Here is a 19,471-nt window from a genome sequence, read left to right as displayed (position 1 = left end):
ATTGCAGTTGGTCTCACTAGGCCAAGTTTACAGAGAGCACATCCCTGTAAACGTAGTCAAGTGGAAAACAATGGCCCTGTTCACACAAGTCCAATTTTGTACAAGTAATGTGGTAGGAAGGAAGGTGTTCAGGATACAGTGCTATTGATAACTTCTGTGGCACAAAGTCACCTCAGCAAAAAAGAATCAGGCTGCATATGCTAAAGGCTAAAAAAGGAGGAAAATTACTGTATAACAGACAAACCAGAGTGCCTTTGGTATTTCCTTATCACACAACCTCCAAAATATGGAAAAATTCACTCAGCAGTTCCAATCATCCATCCAGCATGAAAATAAGTGTTTCATAATAATTTGTGATGGTTCTGAAACAATAAAGAAAACATGCAAATTACACCAATACAATAAAGACTTGATTATGCAACTGTTTTGCCTCCTTTACTGCAGCAATAAGCAAGCAAATAGGGACTGAATTGAATACAATTTATACTGCAAAAGAATATTCACTTGTGTTACTGCTTCAGCTACTTAAAAGAAATAATTTTGGTAAATCATTACCATTAGGAGACCCTATTTAAGGTTTATATCAATGATCTTGAGACTAATTTCATCATGTTTGTGCTCCACTTCCAGATTTTCAAGACACAATTGCTTTGCTCTCAAAAGACAGCAGAATACTTTTTACCAAATGTGTTCAATAAATTTTTAAGAGTGTCAGCATTCCATTTTTGAGGATTAATATCTTGAAATAATCTTTCCTAAGTATTTCTATGTGAGAATACTTACGCATATTAGAATTTACAAGCCTTTTTCCAATCTCATTACATTCAATGGAAGTTAAGTACAGGCTTAAATGTATTCTGCTATTTTTCATCCTGAACAGGATATTCCATTGTATTTTAGACCAAGAAAGAATAACACTGAAAACTGTATCAGGCAGCTTTCAGAGTACACAGACAAGATATGCTATACAAATCATGGCAATATGCTAATAAAATCAGATATTTCTTTCATCATGCTGGTGTAAGACACCAACAATGTTGGTTTTGGGGTTGATCAGAAGAAAAAGACATCTTTTATTCAGCTATACAAAATCTAAATTTAAGATAATGTTTCTCTTTCCTGGTTTCTTCTCAGAGCAATGGACTTTCTCACACCACTGAGCATGAGAATCCACATTTAAAATTTGATTCATTAATGGTTCTAGAAGCAGCACTAACTCATCCTCCAGCCTCTACAAGCTATGTCAGAAGGGGTCACAGAGTACTGGTGCTGGCCAGCAGTCAGCCATTCTGCTATGAACTAGAGGGGGTTCCTGAGGGAATTTTAAAGATTTTCTGTATTTCCACCTTTATTGCAGCTCAAGATCTCCTGCAGAGTTTGCATGTACAGCTTATGGATACAAAAGGCTATGCTTTTGTTTCACTAAATGCTTTCATAAAGAAACCAAATCAACAGTAAGATTTTTATACAGCTTCAGGAAGCTCAGGTGCATGAACTACTGGCCACATCACATCCACATCTAAGACTTTGAAGAATTTATAATTTAAGGTAATTCATGCTTTCCTTGCAAGCTGAGAAAAACAAATATAGGAATTAGTAATACTATCTTGTCTAAATTCTCTATTTAGGAGGAAAATAATCTTCTTTGTTACAGTTTCCTGTACTTCAACATTCTTACCAATGAATTACTGGATTTGGTCTTGAAACCTTCTGCAGCAAGATTTGGAAAATTTGCACATACCATATGAACTGAAACCAAGTTATACATTGCTTCTGAGAAAATAAAATAATTAAAGCTCGTATAGAAGCAAAAGAGGTAGTATGGTTATGGAGAAAAAAAATGCACCTCGGCATCCTACAACAGTAGGCAATATCACCAACACATCGTTTTCTCATACATATTTATAAAGGTCCATGCATAAAAGCACCTGCCCTCAAATGCACAACACAAAAATCCACAGTTCTTTGAGAAATGGACTTCGTATAATCTGATAGAAAACTTTACTGCAGCATGCTTGAAAATAGATTGAAAATTATTGCCCCACTTTGAACATTTCCTGAAATGCACTGTAATATCAGTACAAAGCTGACTGCATCAATCAGGTATCTTCAGATGCTTCATTTGATTTTTCAGAGAGATGAGAAAGCAACAAAGTGACTAGACCAAGCAATTCCAGGCACTTATAGCACATTAATCAATTTGAAATGAACTCCTTTTGTCTGCTGCTGCAATGGTTTAGAAGATATTTCCTAAACAAATAGATAATACTTTCTTTTCTATTACAAGTGATCAAACTCTGAGACTTATATAAGAATTTTTTTTTAAACCCACAACACAACACTAGTGCTCTTTTTTTTTTTTTTTTTTATTAAAGAGCATGCTTACAATTGTGAAATCATGGTTACAGAAGTTCAAACAAAGCTTATTTTTTAAATTCTATCTGACCTTGGATTTGACAAAATTGTATATGGGTCAAGATTATGAAAGGGCTTTCATTACATGAAGTTATCTAAGTATTGTTCAGACTGGTTTTCAGGATGAAATACTAGCTGAAGTTTGTATTTACTTCATGTGCAATCACTTTAACCTTGCTATTTGCACAGCAGATGTCTTCTTCACAAGACTACAGAAGCTATTGACTATAAATCTTGATAAGATAAGCTGTTCATTCCTTCCTTGTCAGAGCACTCTAAAAAGTAGCATAAAAGAAAACAATTACTGAACTGAGGCAAATACTAACCGTTGATCCTAGAGTTCTTATGAAGTCTCCTATACAGCAGCTTCCGAGCAAGTCAAACCAGCAGAATTAGAATCCTTGTAGGAAAGTCATTACACAGAATTTGCTTCACTTGTGACATTTAATTCCTATGAATGCCAAGACTGTAGTTACAATTTTTTCTAATTGAAATCTCAATAGTTAAAAGAAGATTAAATAAGTATAGTAATTCAGCTACTTCCTTTATCCTTGCATCTTACCCATTCAGTCATCAGTGACAGAATGTGTGGTTACAGCAGGAATGGAAAAGTTTCTATTCCCCATCCTAGTGGGGAAGAGAGTGGCCAAGGCTGCCAACTCAACAGTTTAAATTAACAGAAGCCTCCACTGAGTGTTTTCCACTATCTCTGGAAATAGTTTTGGAAAGCAGGTTCCATCCATTTTTCTGGTTTACTGATTAAGGAAGTTTGTTCCGCTTACAAAAACAACATCAAATCAACATAAGAAAGTTTGAGGGCCCCAACTTCCTATTAAGAACAGAAAGGTAGGAAAAATACACAGATGATGATGTTTTGGGCATGTGTGTCTCCACAATGATGGTTAAAAAAAAAAATCTGGATAAGGTGAACTGTCATATAGAGAATGGAACATTGTTCCTTCATTGGAACAATCTAGGAAAAGTTTCTAATTCATCACAAAAATGTTTAGCATTTTTGAATTTAAATTACTGGCCTTCAGGGAACTCACTGTAAGGACAAAAGTACTATCTTTTTAATCTCTTTCCATAAGGTGAAACAAAAAGCCACCACTCCTGTTATTTCAACTGTCTTCTACAAATGAACTTTCTTGAAATACAAACCTAATTCTGCTTTTAGTTACATGATGCTAATGAGCTTATTAACAGGTAATTTCCTATTGACTTTCTGTGGGCTAACAATTCATTGGTGCTAAGCAGCAAAAAACGCATTATGACTGAAGTCCATTTTTTATATAGGATTCCATGCTTTGACTTAAAATATTCTACAGCCTTTAGAAATCTGGGAATCTCAGAACAAACAGGAAAGTTATCTGCAACTCTAACTTCAAAGATGACTTATTGGACAAAATAAAAAATAATTGGCAAACCACACAAGAATGCTGTATGATAGTGCCATCTTTAAAGCACATGCGCACAGGGACAGGTCTCAAAAAACAACATTAGCATTACTATACATAAATTAGTCAGATAATCTGTGTATACTCAGCCCAATAAACTGGATTTACTCAATTCAAACAGGATTCTGCAGTGGTAAGACCACAGTCACTATTTGCATGCTGCAGTGCAGTCTCCTTTGCCTGTATGCTGTTGTTAAATCTTTCTGCAAAGCAGAGATCCCCTACTGCACTTTCTGAATTAAATGAAACAGAAAGTACAAAGGTATACAACCCCTTAATACTTAATTAGCTTTCCAATCAAGGAGTGAAACCAAGCAAGATTATATGACTGATTATACTGATGATATGACTGATCCATTTGGATTATTTGTCACATTATTCTTCTCCAAGTGACCACAGAGACTTAACACAAATAATGAGGACAGGTATCCTTTGGTTGCTTAGAATCAAAGTTTAACACATTTGCTGATAATTTTCCTAGCTTCTCCTGTCAGCTCTGCCAAATTTCTTTTCAGCAAACTAATACCCAGTTATTTTTGCCAAGTCTTCAAGCTTTTACTAAGTCAGAAAAGTATGATTTATCTGTTTTCAGAGGCCAAGAATCCACTATTTTCCATATCTTCACATGAGTGGCAGACCCTGCTATTTGAGCACCATAACCCAAGTGTTCTTTCATAACACAGTAAAGCAATTGTTTTAGGTCATTTCAAAGTCACCTCTTGTGTGGAAGAAAAGAAAATAGTCATAAGATCAAATATGCAACCTTGTGAGGATGGCAAGTTACATGGTGACAAGGTGGGTGAGTTGTAGAATTAAGTCTGTAACTGGAAAGCATCTCAATAGCTCTGGAAGCAGAAAACAATAAATGTGATGGTGCACAGGAAATTCATGATGCAGACCTGTTTGCAGGAGAACATGCAGAGAGGTATGTGATTACTGTCTTACGGCAAACAAACATGACACAATATTATGTATAATAGAGGCAAATTTCAAACTAAGTTCAATGTAATCTATCCATCCTTTTTAGCAAAACATCCTATGGCCTTAGGAAACAATCTCATCACTAGAAAGCCACAGGTGTTGTTTCTGTTTCTCAGTAAGTCAGGTGCATTTCCTATAGCCTTGTGGGACACTGCATCCTCCTACAGTATCGTAGTGTAACACAGGCCTGTTACCTCTTAACAGATACAAAATTGTATGATCCAGATGCATCAGCCTTCCAGACTCTAAATTTGCTCAAATACAGTAACTACCAACTTTTAATTTTGGTTTGCACAAGACATTCTGATACATATAGCAGCTGCATCTGCACATATATCTCAGCTCAATTCCCACAAGAACTTTTTTGGGACCTTTAATCAGAGGTTGAATTCCTTGTCTTGCTTGTTGAGGGCACAATATACAGACTTTTTCCAGAAAAGTGTTATTAAATAAGATTGATGTGCTTCAGAAGGACATCCTGTCTTTCTGTTGGAGCTTTCTACAATGTCCAGTTCTACACTCCAACACACAAATCTAATGCTAAACCCAGAAAGTAGACTGAAAAATGCTACGTCTAGGCAATGTTTGCCTCCATTGCAATCCCTTATTCTGTTCTGTTCCAATCACCTGGCATATCGTAACCTACTTTTTACTCACAGGAGAGGAGGGAAAACTTAAACCCCACAATTCTACTCTAGAAGAATAACAGGACAAAATTCAGTTTAGAAACACAGAAGAAAAAAAGAGGGGGAAAAAAAGAGAAGAGAAGCAACTGAAAAGATAAGAGATATCTAGAAGTCCTTGAACACCTCAATTTTTCCCCGCTATGCCTGGTTCATATCTCCAGCTGCCAGTCTGTCAAGTCTGAGAATAACTGCTGTGATTGGAATTTGCTAAAGAAAATAGGATGCTATGAGCAGCCATGTTTAATTAAACAGTGGGAAGTTCACATTAGGAATAAACACAGGAAGTATCAGAAGTCTTGGCAAAAGCCAAGTACAGTGTCACTTCTCTGCTCTGTACTTAAGTGGTCCTTTTTACTGGTTGTCTTTACAATCGAGCAGAGACATTCAGGACTTCTGCATAAGGATTCTTAGGTATGCTAATGAAATACCATGTGACTCCACCTGTCCAGAATAAGAATGCCTAATTCTGCTTCAGATGTTCTGCTTCTAAAGCTTTGATTCACAATTTCACAGAAACATGGATGCAGACAAGGAGAGCTTGATGGACTGAAAAAATGCTTCTCAATGTTGACTTCTGCTTTGATAGCAGTAAATCTAGAAAGGAGCACCAAAACAGCCCACTAGCTGTTCTGCAGTCATGGAAGAGACATAATTAAAATAATTTCAGATTAGCTACAATATTAGGACTGAAATTATTCCTGAAGATCATATGGTATCAGAGGTTAAAAGTCCAAAACAAAACAAACCTGAGTAGAACAACTGAGCAGAATGCTTTTTTACCTGTCAGCATGGAAATACATGGAGACAAGAAATCACATTCTGGTTTTCTTTTTCACAGTACATGCCACTAAAATGGACATTATTTTTGATTAGAGGTGGATGAGAAAATCAGTTATTTTCAATTAGCTAAGAGAAGGCCAACCATGGAAACACCACAGAAGTTAGAATATGATACTCAATAAGAATCATAAGAAAGAAAGTTTAAGAAGGAGTTAAACCTGAACGAACTAGAAAATCATCAATGGTAAGAATGTACTGAAAACAAACAAACCAAAACAAAAAGAAAAAAATGTGGCATTTATTTCTTTCAGGGAGATAACATCTATATGATCAAAAAGGGTTGAATAATCAGTAAGATTAGATTTTATTACAATCCAAAATGAAAGAGGTTAGCCATGCTTGGAGATCTAGAATCACTTTTTGATGAAAGAGAATAATAGTTATTTGCCCAATTAAGTCACACAGTCCAGCAGTAAGTTTATGGAATAAGCACCCTGATAATGTAAACAATTTGGGAGAAAAGCAAGCTCTTCAAGTCCAGGATAATGCCAAAAAAACCCAACAACTCTGCAGGTCCTGCACTGTCCTATGGAAGTTGTTCAGAGAAAAGGCTCAGATCAGATGGATCAGCATCGGTACCCTCAGTAACCTGCAAAAAGATAAACATGCTCACCATTTTTGTACCCACCCATAACATTTTTAAAAAGACATACTGTGCTGGAAACCAAGGAAGTATTACAGAAGCAAAGATGAAGCCTAAAGAGAAAGTGGTCAATGCCAAATATTTATTTATGCTGCATGTGGATAACAGCCAGGTTCTGATGAGTACATCTTGAAAAAAAATAGAGGAGTGTACATCAAATATTGCCTCCCTCAGTGCACATGCTGAATGTTTCCTGGGACTGCTGCTGTTTGGCTCAGCCATGAAACAATTATGTTTTACTACAATAGCAAGGCATTTTCGATGGGATGAGAAATAAAATGGCAAAGATGTTTTCCAATATCAAAATCACTACAAAGACACAACAGAGCAACCCCAGAGAGGAACAGAACTGAACCAGTACAAATCAGCACAAGGCATACTCTGACAATATATCTGCCTCAGGAAACAAGAAAGATTTCATATACATATTTTTAATTAATTCAAAGAAAAATTCTACTGTTTTAAGATAAAGCACCATTCCATTTCACAGCAATTAATTATTTCTTCATGCACTACCATCAGGATGAGCTACCTTATATTTCAAACTTTGAAAGTTAAGCCAAAAGTACAACAGCTGGGGTTAAAATGTACGCTGCAAGGAAACTTTACTTAGCATGTAGGGAACTTACACAATTGTGATATTTAGTGGCCTGGGAAAGGAAGATAGGAATAACAATCTGCAATTATAAGTGACCAAACTAATTGGGAAGAGGAAGTCTGGAAAAGTGCACTACAAGGTCTATGCTCCATTATTCAAGTGAATAATAAAAACAACAGTAGTCTTGGAATACAATGCAACTCTTCTAGTCTTATAGAGCAGTTTCTTAATATTAAAGGAGTATTTAGACATTAAATGAGGAGAAAATTAATTTACCAGGAAATTAAAGGTAGGAGATTAACCAAACTGAAAAATTAATGACAAAAGTAAAGGACAGAGGAGTAAGCAAGTCCAATGCACCTGTTACATTCTCAAGAACAGACAACTTTCTTTTTAAAAAAATCTAATACTTAAAATTTGGATTTAGACTATTTTAGTTAGCCCTTTTTCTTGCTTTTCATTTTTAAATGTTTTTTGTGTTCTGCAAGACTTCATCTGCTGGTTGCACAGTTTTGGGCTCTATTCAGAAACTGAAAAACAATACCAATCACCCTGAAAGTGATTCATTGTTCTACGATTTTGCATTCGTAAGCATCTCAGTTCCCATTAAAGTCAGCTGCACAAGGGATCACAGCAGTCGGCAGCAAGAAATTCGCAGGTCTCCTCAAGAGCTCCCTCTTTTTTGCTTTTTTGTCTTTTCAAGGTGTTCAAATGAATAAAGCATCAGAGATGTCCGGATTAAATCTCTTCTTGAACATTTTTCTTTTGAATTTTTTCCTATTCTCATAATTGGGAAACACAGGTGTTTTCACCTTGATTGGCACAAGAATTCCAATTGCTTACAAAGTATACTTACACTAACAGATCATTCAATTATTCATAATTATTATGAAAAGTACAGCATCAGTGCTAGTTAAAGCATTTGGATGAAACAATCTGCAACTGATATTTCTCTCATGTTAAGACACGAGATGCATCTCAATAGGTATCACTATGCATCTAACTATGTACTGGACTCAGTACATAAGTCACTGGGTATTTTAACTCTTAGACACAGAATCAGAAATTTCATCCTTATTGTACTATTTATGCAATCCAGCTTCTCTGTTTTCCCTCCCAGGCCCAAGAAGAACCCGAAAAAAACCAGTAAGTCACTAAAACCAAGATCTCAAAAGCAGTTGAGGCACTTGGACACCTAAGGCTCGCTTCCACTGAAGTAAACAGTACAAATCCTCAGAAGAAACTGGAAGGAAAATCAAAGTTTGTACCTTGTCACATGTGCAGTTCCCTTGGTAGAGAGCTTCCTATGTAAAAGAAGAATTCAATCTTAAATTCTTAAGAGGCATAATTATTATGAAAGAATAAGAATCACTAAAGAAAAATGTCAATTTTAGAAAATAGCCACTAGATGGAGCAATTTAATATTAAGATTCCATTTCTAAAGATTCTTTTACCTTTTCCATTACAGATTTATTTTTTCCTTTTTAGGCTAAGGATACTTAGAAATACTGTGTCCTTGCATATTATGCAAGTAAAAGGAAAACTGCATATGAATAAACACTAATGTTTCTATATTTTGCCTGTATTGAAGCAAAGACTGGAAACAGTGTAAGGTAAAGTGCAATTCTAAACCACTTCTGGTAAACTGTTAATTTAATTAATTCACAAATCTACATTTCCTAATCTTGAGAAACATTAAGCATTAAGAAATATTAAGCAGTTTATCAGAATACTATGCTGTCTATTCACCAGACACTTTTTGCCAGCAGAGATTATTCTATCCTACCCTGAACTTTAGCCTAACTACTATATAGTTAGAATTCTTCTGTATTTTAGTATCAAACTCAGAGTTAAGAATATTTGGTACTAACACAAAAGGAAAAGAGACATGACCTCATTAGCTTGAGTCCCAATTCGTATCTAAGATGGCAGTAGAGCTACAGTGCCTTCTGTCAGTATAAAACCAAAAGTTGAAGCTACGTCTATTTATATTTGTAATGTTATTTTCAAGCAACAATTTACTATTTTTACTAACCAAAGCACCACCTGATAACATCTATCTATACCTTGTGAAGGTGATATTTATGTTTAAAAACAGAACAATGGTGTTGTTGCTGAATGCAGCTCTGAGGCACCAAGAAAGTAAATCCTCAATGATTACATGGGTCTTACAATCCTTTTTTAATATTGGATTTGCTGGAAAAAGGGGAAGAAATAAACACAGTTAAGGACAGCCTGCGAAAAGCAATCCCCAACCGGCCTCTGCTTTTTCTTTTAAAAGACTTCTGTTATACCATACTTATGAAATATTCATATTTCTGATTGATAAGTATGATAATCTAAGCATCATGAACAGTCTACAGCATCTAAGGTCTTTAAACATCATAATACAGTATACATTTTAATGTACGTCCTATTAATGAACTTTTCTAATGTTAAATCAATGTGCACCTGCATAACAGGTGCAAATAGCAATGGGATTTACTGTTGTGTCCTAATCTTGGCTGAAAATCCATGCTGAAAATCCATGCTTTTAATGTCTAGTTGTGGTGCTTTCTTCCAAGAACTGTTACTATTATCTATCATGATTTATGATAAACAAAACCCAAACACTAGGCTGTTTACACAGCTCTTAAGGCAACTGTGCGTTTCTCTCTTACAGAAGGCAGCCATGGTTCTAAAGTTTCTGAAGATGCATCATTGATATATTCCCATCATGTCCATCACTATCATGACCACATTTCACCCAGGTTCAATTAATCTAATCTCTTACCTCTCTTATCTCAACCAAATAGTCATTAAGGACATTGCTGTTCAATGGCTTACCAGATGGACCTCAGAATGAAGAGAAAGCATACAGGACAGGAGGAGGGTAAACCTTATTATTATATTATTATGTTTTGTTACAGTTCATTTGTATGCCTTGCTCCATTGCTGAACTACTTCAGGGGGCGGGGGGGGAAGAGGGGTGTATGCAGCCAGGAGAAGAAAGCAAAGAACAAGCCAAGAATGAGAGCATGCTGCATTAGTGAAGACACTTCTGGCACTTGTGTAAAAGCCGCCTTCGTTAAAGCTAACATGTTAACACTGCAGCAAGCAAAGACATAAACGAACATAAAGAACATCCACATTATCACATTTCAAATATCAAACCAGTATCCTTCAGACCTCTCCTCCATTACGTCCACCTCAGTGATTGCCTCTGGCTGACTGCTCCTTGACAGGGTAGCTACAGAAAACAGGTCAAGGCTCCAAAACGTTTCCCCCCCATTTTTCAGTGGCTTCTACGCTCATTTTTCTTATAAAGAACAAACAAGTTCACTAACTGCAAACTACCTGCTAGACAAATCAACTTGAAAGTTTTAGATTTCATTATGTGATGATAATAAACAATTCAAAGCCGAGGCCAGGGTGACAGTGTGGGATTTCAATGAATCCATTTCAACCAACTTAACCCAAACCGATTCAGCTTAGTCTTTGAGACTTCCAGTGTTTGCCCTAGAACACAAAACCCATGACATTAAGTCCTCACAAGAAAACACTTTACACTTTAAGAAATCACTGGCACTTATGTATCTAAGCAAATTACGAGAAGCACAAGAATTTAATTAATCTCTCAGACGCCAAATCACTTCACTTTACAGTGACACTTTACAGAAGAGTCACTCCACAAGTAACTTTGTAACTAGGCTTCACTACAGAAATCTAACCTAAGAAATCTCACCTAAGCCTTTCTACCTTGTGTTTTTTTTCAGAAAACATGAAAACGCCAGCAGATTCTTTCACACAAGAGAAAATGCCTTTGAAGAACCTGAAATGTGTGGAAATTACAGGTAGCTAAAAAGGTATATCCCAAATGTGATAAGTGTGATTAACTTCCCCGCTCACTTGTGTTATAACCATCACTCTCCAGGGATGGCGGAGAAAAAAGAAAAAGAAGAAAAAAAAAGGAAAAAAAGAAGGAAAGAAGAGAGAGAGGGGGATTAGTCTTACTTCCCCTTATGCTTAAATAACACTTAATTAAGGGGAATACACTGTACCAAGCCATCTCTGAACCACAGGGTTCACAAGCAGCAGAACATAAATGAAAGCAATGTAAAGCTGCACTAAATTACATGACAGCATGTTTGCCACAGCCTAAGAATAAAAAAAATTGAAGGTGAGGGAGTTAAGACAAGGAAGAGTGAGGGGGACGTAAAAACATAGTTGGTATCAAAACTTTTTGGAATATTTTTCTCTTTATATTGTTTAATGCAATTGTCATTTTCTCTAGAAGTTTTTAAGCTCTCTTTTCTCCTGGGGATGTCCGTCCCAGCAGAGCAAGAAGAATGCAATTAGAGCTAGCTACAAACCTGCCAGGTAACTCTTGTTCTAAGTGTTCATTAGATGAAGATAGATCTGCCCTTTTAATTCAGAGACATTGCCTACTAAGTACAAGTTAATAACTACTTAGGACTTCAATCCCTGACAGAGTTACATATGCAGGCTACTGTCTCTGAGAAGAGATAAAGACATGGAGAAAAAAAAAACAGCCATCAAGTTAATCATGACCAGAAGTCATTACCATCTAAGACTGAGTGTCTGATGAAGTCTGTTTCAGGACCATTCAACATAGTTATTTATGTGTCCACAAACATATTAGAGTTAAGAAAACACTGATGTATAGCTGCTGTATCACCAGACATGTCATACAAAGGACTTACTTCCTGATTTTGTCAGTCTTTGTTGCAGATTTCAAAACAGCAAGTTCAAATTGGTTGAGGATGACCAGAAGTTCACAAGTCACACACATCAACTTCCACAACACAAGGTGAGACAAGTCTGTCGATAGCATGATGCAGAAAAAAATGGACACAATCTTCTGACTTCTTTATACCCTGATGTGAGCTGCTAGCAAATCTGCAGTCTAATATTTCTGGAAGCAACAGACTGCCCATATGCAGGTCAAACCCCACACCACAAACATGCAAGAGACATCCCTGCAGCAGCCTTTCAAGCACAGATCTCTTTTGCAAAGATTTCTCTGGGTAAGCCATGTCTGACTCATCCCTTGCAATACATTTCCCTTTCCTCCAAATGCAGACTGGGATTTCAGCTGAAGTTGTAAAACTCTTATATTTGAAAAACTTTTTGGAGGAACTTGATTTTCCTAGAATCATAGGAAGTTACACACCTTACTGCTGCAAATAAAGTCCTTCAATTTTCTCCTGAGCCTGAATTTTCTGACGTTTATTCATAGCAACTTTAGGTCACAGCCAGCCACTTACATTTCTTCAGGAAATCAGCCTTCTTCATAACAGGATGACATATTTGTCATCTTGGCTTGTTTTTGTAAAAAACTAAGATATTTTCCCCTAGTCAACATTTGAAGTAACGTGTTTGCAATTTACAGAAATAAAGCAATGAGACCAGGAACTATCCAGAGGTATAGCTACCTTGCTTGGACTGATCTCTTATCTACATTGTTGAAAATAAGGTCTTGATGTTACCAGTGCTGCACCAGGCCCCCAGGCCCCATTCACTTCAGTGGATTCAATGAAAGCACAGGAGTCCATCTGGGCAGCTCATTTGCAGAAACAACATCAAGTATAATAAGCTGGATCCTGCAATCAAGATTAATTAGAATCACTGGGACTTAGCATAGGTGATCGATAATGTTGATCCACTTGTGGGCTCATAGCCTTAATGTAAACACATAATGCATTTTGTTATTACTTCAAATAATCCAAGTTGATCTCCTCTAGGGAAATGAGGACTGATTTTAACAGCTGGTTGTGCACAGGTAGGGCTTTCCTCTCCTCAAGGTACCACTGACATTAGCTGGCATGAGGCAGACTTGTCCTCATAAGAGAAGGATGGAAAAGAAAAACACAGGCCATAACGAACAGGAATGAACCTCCTTCCCCTGGAGCACTCTTTTCTCACTGACTGCAAGTCTTCCAGGGTCCAGAATTAATAAAACAGATAGTAAGATAAAGTTTGTTGCACTCCACGCCTCATAACATATACCTACACTTAGCCCTGGGTAATAGTATGTAAACATAGAAGACAAATTTTAAGCAGAAACTGTGCAGCAATTGCTGGGAGGGTTATGATTACATCACAGTAATCCACATAGAAGTTGTAAGATTAGTTGTGTAATTAAACTAGTAATAAAGGAATAGTTTAAGTATACATGAAATTTGCAAGCACCACAAGAGCTAAATAAATGCAGGTAGTCATTTTAGTTTTCTGTTTGTGACGTGCCATAAACTCATCCCCTTCACTGGCACTGGTACATCAATATGCTCCCATGCTCTCAGGAGCCTTTTCTTACACGGATTTCCCTTTGAGAAATCTGAGTGTAAGGCAGGTAATTAATTCCTTAGAAGTGCTATGAAAGAAGTGAGTTTTCAAAAAAAGGAAAATTATCCACACTTCAAATTTTTTCAATTTTTTATTTTCTCCCTTATGGCATTTTCTTTCATAAACACCAGGAAACTGTTGATCTAAGAAACATTATTATATAAATTTATTCTTTGTCTCACGTTTTAACCTGACCTAGACATATTTATTCCTAAATTTGTTGGAAAATGTAGTATTAGAAGCTTTATAAAACAAAGATTTCTCCTATTCCCACAATTATTTGCAAAGCAAAACAGGAAGATGGAAACTATTCATTAATATGTTATTTTTTCAACACCGTCAGGCTGAAGTAAACAAATAAAGGAGGCAAAGATGTATACATTCTCCATCTCATTTTTCTGTGTCTCACAGTTCCAGAATTTCATAATGTTTTTAAAGGATCCAACTTAGAGGGTTAACTATGCAAGAGTAATATTGCTTTGTCTAGAAGTCTGGGACAATTAATGGTTACATTATTGAAAATCTATTGTGGTGGTGGTAGTGGTTTGAGGGTTGTTTTTTTTTAACTAATGTTGGGGCTACATTTCTTTTATATAGTTAGTTGTCATTATTCCTAAGTGAAAGAACTTAAATGCTATTCCAAAGTCAACTTGAAGTGTGAATTTTAGCATTCCTGCTTTATGAGACAAGTATTTCCTTTAACAGCTATCAATATTACTTGCAAAACCAAATAACCTTTACCCCACCATTAACAAGGTCACTAATTCTTAGAGCTTGTTCTGTGCTTAAAAAGGTGGTGAGCTGGGCTAGTATTGCTCTGCCCCACTCATCTATTAAGAGCATAGGTAGCATCATATCCAATTTCTTCTTTCCAAGAGTTTAATTTTGCCCATATCTAGGCACATATCTACACTGTTGTCCCTCTACCTACATCACTAATTTAAACAAGCAACATTAACCAAAAGCCTAAAAAAGAAATCACTTTTTTTTTTCTGGTAGAGTTTTGCCAGTAGTAAGTATAATAATACAATTAACACCTATCTGGTGCTCTTCACATGTCAATCCTCATTTCTACATGCATCACGAAGTGAAAGTAAGCTCCTCCTTAGGTGACACATTAGACTAGTTAGAACTATCCTAAAAAATACCTTTGGTTTTGCTTACAGTATTCTGAACACTTATATAAAGTGTTCTGTACTGTGCTTAAGGGTTCACAAGGTGTGTTTTGTACCAGGAACACTGAAAGTCTCAGCTATTCATTTTTCCAGGTCTCTGTGACAAAGACTTTAATAACATAACCTGAAGAAAAGAAACAATTAAAAGGCTTAGCCAATAGTATTGACATCAATTTCATTCAGTTTGCTTTTCTAGCTCGCCAGTTGACTGCAGGGATGAGCTAACAGAATAATGGCTGAAGAGATTGCATTCAGATATTTTAAGGCACAGGCTGAACTCAGGATTCCATCTAATGGTAAATTCTCAGACTTACGTACTTAACTGCCTTCTATTTTGGGACTCATTTGGAATGTTCCCTCTTGCTCAGTAATTCACTGTCACAGTACTTAAATGCAGAGCCGCAGTTGTTCAGGACTGCCTTGTACTTTTCAGACTCTAAAGGACGAATTATTAAGAATCAGAGCTTTAACTAAGCTAATATTGTTTTACCAAACCAGTTTCTCGGTAGATTCCTGTGCCACTACACTTCTATCAAAGAATCTAGGACTGTGTCCTCCCAAGCTGTGCAAGTAACATTTGGAATACAAAAAAAGATTACACACCTTGTCTTGACAGGACTAATAATATGCTCTAGGCTACACTCAATAGGCAGGCTAAGTTAAGCATGAACCAAAGCCAGCTGCCTGTTTTAGAAACAATATTAAAGCTTCACTAACTTTGTTGACACCCATTCATATCTGTGAATTTTCTCTGGTGCAAAATCTTCCCTCTGACCTCTTGTAAACTAGACACGCAAGCACATTGATTCTTCTTTGCAATGGGACCAGGCAAGGAGACGAGCTGCAGTAATGGACCACATACATGCTGACAAGGACATGAAGTCACTGTCACATTAATCCAGTAATTTCTGATTACTTCTTTATATCCTTCAACATCTGTTCTCAACACCAGTTCAAACAAAGTTTAAACATTTGGAATCATTCTATCATGGTCAAAAGGAGAAATTATTATATAAAAGCCTTTCTTTCCCCATCCCACCCATCCTGTTTGTACGCACTGTGTGCCACAAGTCATTTCATGGCTGTGGACATGGGCCCACTGAAATAGCACTCATTCATACCACTGCCACTGAGGCTGGGCTAGCACACATTTCATTGGATAAGAGCCTTTCAAAAATAGTGACTTTTACAAAATCAGCAAGTAAAGTTTTCCTCTGAGCCTGTAATTGCCTGGCCACACAGCACAGAAATTAAGCCACTGGCTTCATGTGGACTAAGTCTAGACAAAAATTAGTGTATGTGAAAGATTATGAACTGTATCAAATAGCTACTTACATGTAAGTCAGTGAAACTGTAATTTCAGTAAATATGTGCATTGTTACTGTAGAATTATCTTAATATTTCTTTTATGTGAAACTAACTGTGTGCATATGTTCACAAACATTTTTCTACTGCATGATAGTACCTCAGGTCGTCAGGCCTGTTTGGTGCTCAACAGTGAAGTATAAGCACACTTAAAATGCTTCAAATTTGCTAGGAATAGTAGTGATAATTTAATGTTGACTTATCCCACTCCTATTTCCTCAAAAAAAACCAAACCAGAACAAAACAAACCCTCCAAAGTTTAACTTGCATTCCTAGAGCAAACAGACTACTATTGGTCTGTAGCCATAGAGAGATGCAGTACCATATACAGAACAAATGCTGATGATGCTTGCATGAAGTGGAATCTATCAAAAATGCCTCAGCTTATGAATTTGACATGAACTGCACAGAGGAAAAAAAAAACCCCAGAAAGCTATAATTGCTTCCACAGAGCATTTTGCATTAGTCCAATTAGCCGAACGTAGCATCAATTATTAGGGTGGAATGAGAAAGCACGTGGGCACAGATTCGACAACAGAAAGCACAGGTTTAATGGATAGATGAAGAAAACCACCAACACTCGGCACAGGCTGGAAGCTGAAAAGAAACGGTCTTGTCACAGGGTGCCACGAGGAAAGAGAAACCATTTCCTCCCAGACACTCAAACCCATTTTGAAGCTCTGAGAACCTTATTACTCTGCAGATTAACTGAACAGCGCCAACCCCCAAAAATCTCATCAAGCATCCCAAGTACAAATGTTTCGCTCTTTAAACTGTTAAAAACAGCATTTACAGCCCCCACTCACCACAACCTCCTGGGCCACTGCTGCAGGTCCCCAGGGCGGCAGGTGGCTGCTTGAGACAAGCGTGAACTCTGCTTCCTGAGCTACCTGCCTTCGCTACCCAACAAACTGAGGGCTTCACCTGTCTCCTGGGCCCGGGAGAGCCGAGCCTCTGCAGCCCCCAACACACGGAATGTGCCAGACGCCCCCCAAATCCCGCCACCACAGGAGGAAACGACAGGATTCCCAGAGCTGGAGCCTAATGGATGGGGAAGCGCCAACCAGCGGAGCGTGCAACGAGGGAGGCGGCGAGGCGGCCGCGGGGCTGAGGGGGAGTGAGGGGCCGAGGGGAGCGATGGGGCTGAGGGGAGCGACGGGGCTGAGGGGCTGACGGGCTGAGAGGAGTGAGGGGCTGAGAGGAGTGAGGGGCTGAGAGGAGTGAGGGGCTGAGAGGAGTGAGGGGCTGAGAGGAGTGAGGGGCTGAGAGGAGTGAGGGGCTGAGAGGAGTGAGGGGCTGAGAGGAGTGAGGGGCTGAGAGGAGTGAGGGGCTGAGAGGAGCGAGGGGCTGAGAGGAGCGAGGGGCTGAGGGGCTGAGGGGGGTCAGGGGCCTCGCGCCCGCCTTCCCGCGCTCGGCGCCTCGCGCCGCTCGGCCCGCGCGGGTGAGGTGGGGCCGGGGGGCGCGCGCCGCTCTCCGCCTCCGAGGGAGCCCGCTCTTCCTCCCCGCACAGTCACGTGCTCCGGGAGCCGCAAAGCAGCGACGCCTTTGCGACAGGGTGACAGCCAAATGGTGCGACATCGGCGGCGGCCGCAGGCGCAGCAGCCGCGGCGGCCCCAGCGCTGCCAGGGCCGAGCGCCGCGCCCGGGCGGGGAGCGCACCGCGGGCACCGCACGGCGGGGAACGCACCGCGCCGCTCCGCGCCGCTCCGAGCGCGCCGCTCCGCACCGCGGGGAGCGCGCCGCTCCGCGCCGCCCCGCGGGGAACGCGCCGCACCGCGCCCCACAGCCCATCGCGACCCCCATGAGAGCAGAGGGGTCGGCGGCGGCCCCCCCGCGCACCCCCGCCCGCCTGCCTGAGCACGGAGCGCTCCCCCCGCCCCCGATGCGCCCTTAGTCCCGGCCCCGGACCCGCCTCCCTCGCTCCCCTCCCCGCCGGCGGCGGCGGCAGCGGCAGCAGCAGCGCCCAGGTGCGGACTTCAAACCCCGGCGAAATGGCGTCCAACGCGGCCGAGAGGGAGATCCTCTTCACCGAGCCGCAGGTAAGCGGCGAGGGGCGCCGCCCCAGCCCCACTCCCCTCCCCTCCCTTCCTGGCGGGGAGGACGGAGGAGCCGCCGCGCCCCGCCGCCCCCTGCCCGCCGCTCGGCGCGGGACGCCCACCCCAGCCCAGCCCAGGCCGGACCGGGGGGCCGGCGGAAGCCCGTGCCCACCCCGGGCCTCTTCCCGCTGCTCTCCCCCGGGAGCGGAGGCGCCGCCGCCCGGTCACGGCCCCACCCCGCCGCCGGCCGCGACCCGCTTTTGTCTGCGCTCGGCTCCCTCCTTCCCCCGCCGAGCGGCCGCGTCCCTCCGGCGGGGCCTGCCCGGGCCGCGCCCCCGGCCCCGGCCCCGCCGCGCCGGGATCTCCCTGCGCCCGCCCCGGGGCTGCCCGCGCCCGGAGCCGCTACGGGGCCGCAGCTCTCGCCCTCCCCCCCGCCCGGGGCACGGCGCTCGTCCGGGCCGGGCCCAGAGGGCTCCCGGTGGCCACCCCACGCCCGCGTCAGGGTCAGGCAAAGAGCCTCTCTCTCCTCTGGACGCGGCACCGCGCAGGAGCCGGGGCAGCTTCCTTCTTGTAGGCCTTGAACGCTGAGCTCGGGAAGAGGAGAAATTGGTGCGATCGACTTGATTTGTCGCACGGCAAGGGTTCTTGTCACTACGAAAAAACAATCCCAAAAGACCCCGCAACACTGTTAAAGGTTGAAAGCTCAAGGCTTAGAGGTTTTCCATCCCTGTAATTTGACCGGTTTTGGTTGCCTGTGCAACTGTTACTTTTCTTCTTGTCAGCTGCAAGGTTAGATGCAGTTCCGGAGCTTCACTTTGGTGCTCTTATCTTTAAATGTCAGCACAACCTGCTACCTCTTCAGCTTGCTTGTTCGGAAGAAAGCTTGCTTTTCTTTTCTTCCTTTTTTTTTTTTTTTTTTTTTATTGTACAT

General features: G+C 40.4%; 2 protein-coding genes across 2 annotated transcripts in view; one reads left to right on the top strand and one right to left on the bottom strand.

Moving 5' to 3' along the window:
* Nucleotides 1-6,631: 6,631 nt before the first annotated feature.
* Nucleotides 6,632-18,295, bottom strand: LOC121361998 (transcription initiation factor TFIID subunit 4-like). Its single transcript, XM_041483161.1, has 5 exons — nt 17,907-18,295; nt 17,430-17,716; nt 12,324-12,441; nt 8,889-8,924; nt 6,632-6,968 (listed from the first exon to the last, which is right to left on the bottom strand). The coding sequence occupies exons 1-5, from the start codon at nt 18,293-18,295 to the stop codon at nt 6,932-6,934; spliced, it is 867 nt and encodes a 288-aa protein (XP_041339095.1). The 3' UTR covers nt 6,632-6,931.
* PKN2 (protein kinase N2) overlaps nt 18,208-19,471 on the top strand; it is a 53,378-nt gene continuing 52,114 nt past the window's right edge. Inside the window, exon 1 of the mRNA XM_041483570.1 lies at nt 18,208-18,543. Within this exon, the coding sequence (XP_041339504.1) occupies nt 18,496-18,543 (48 nt within the window). The 5' untranslated portion in view covers nt 18,208-18,495. The remainder of the gene's footprint in view (nt 18,544-19,471) is intronic.

The sequence above is a fragment of the Pyrgilauda ruficollis genome, unplaced genomic scaffold (genome assembly GCF_017590135.1).
Source record: "Pyrgilauda ruficollis isolate IOZ18807 unplaced genomic scaffold, ASM1759013v1 scaffold6, whole genome shotgun sequence".
Taxonomy (NCBI): Eukaryota; Metazoa; Chordata; class Aves; order Passeriformes; family Passeridae; genus Pyrgilauda; species Pyrgilauda ruficollis.
Note: the sequence above shows the minus strand (reverse complement) of the source record. Positions and strands in the feature narration are given on the sequence as shown.

What these genes read in the sequence shown, in the direction of transcription:
- LOC121361998 (XM_041483161.1), bottom strand. Translation starts at nt 18,295, where the DNA reads ATGGGCTGTGGGGCGCGGTGCGGCGCGTTCCCCGCGGGGCGGCGCGGA. An exon ending in GAGGCGCCGAGCGCGGGAAG is followed by an intron (nt 17,717 to 17,906) that starts GCGGGCGCGAGG and finishes CACTCCTCTCAG; the next exon opens with CCCCTCACTCCTCTCAGCCC. An exon ending in CTCCCGGGCCCAGGAGACAG is followed by an intron (nt 12,442 to 17,429) that starts GTGAAGCCCTCA and finishes TGCTATCGACAG; the next exon opens with ACTTGTCTCACCTTGTGTTG.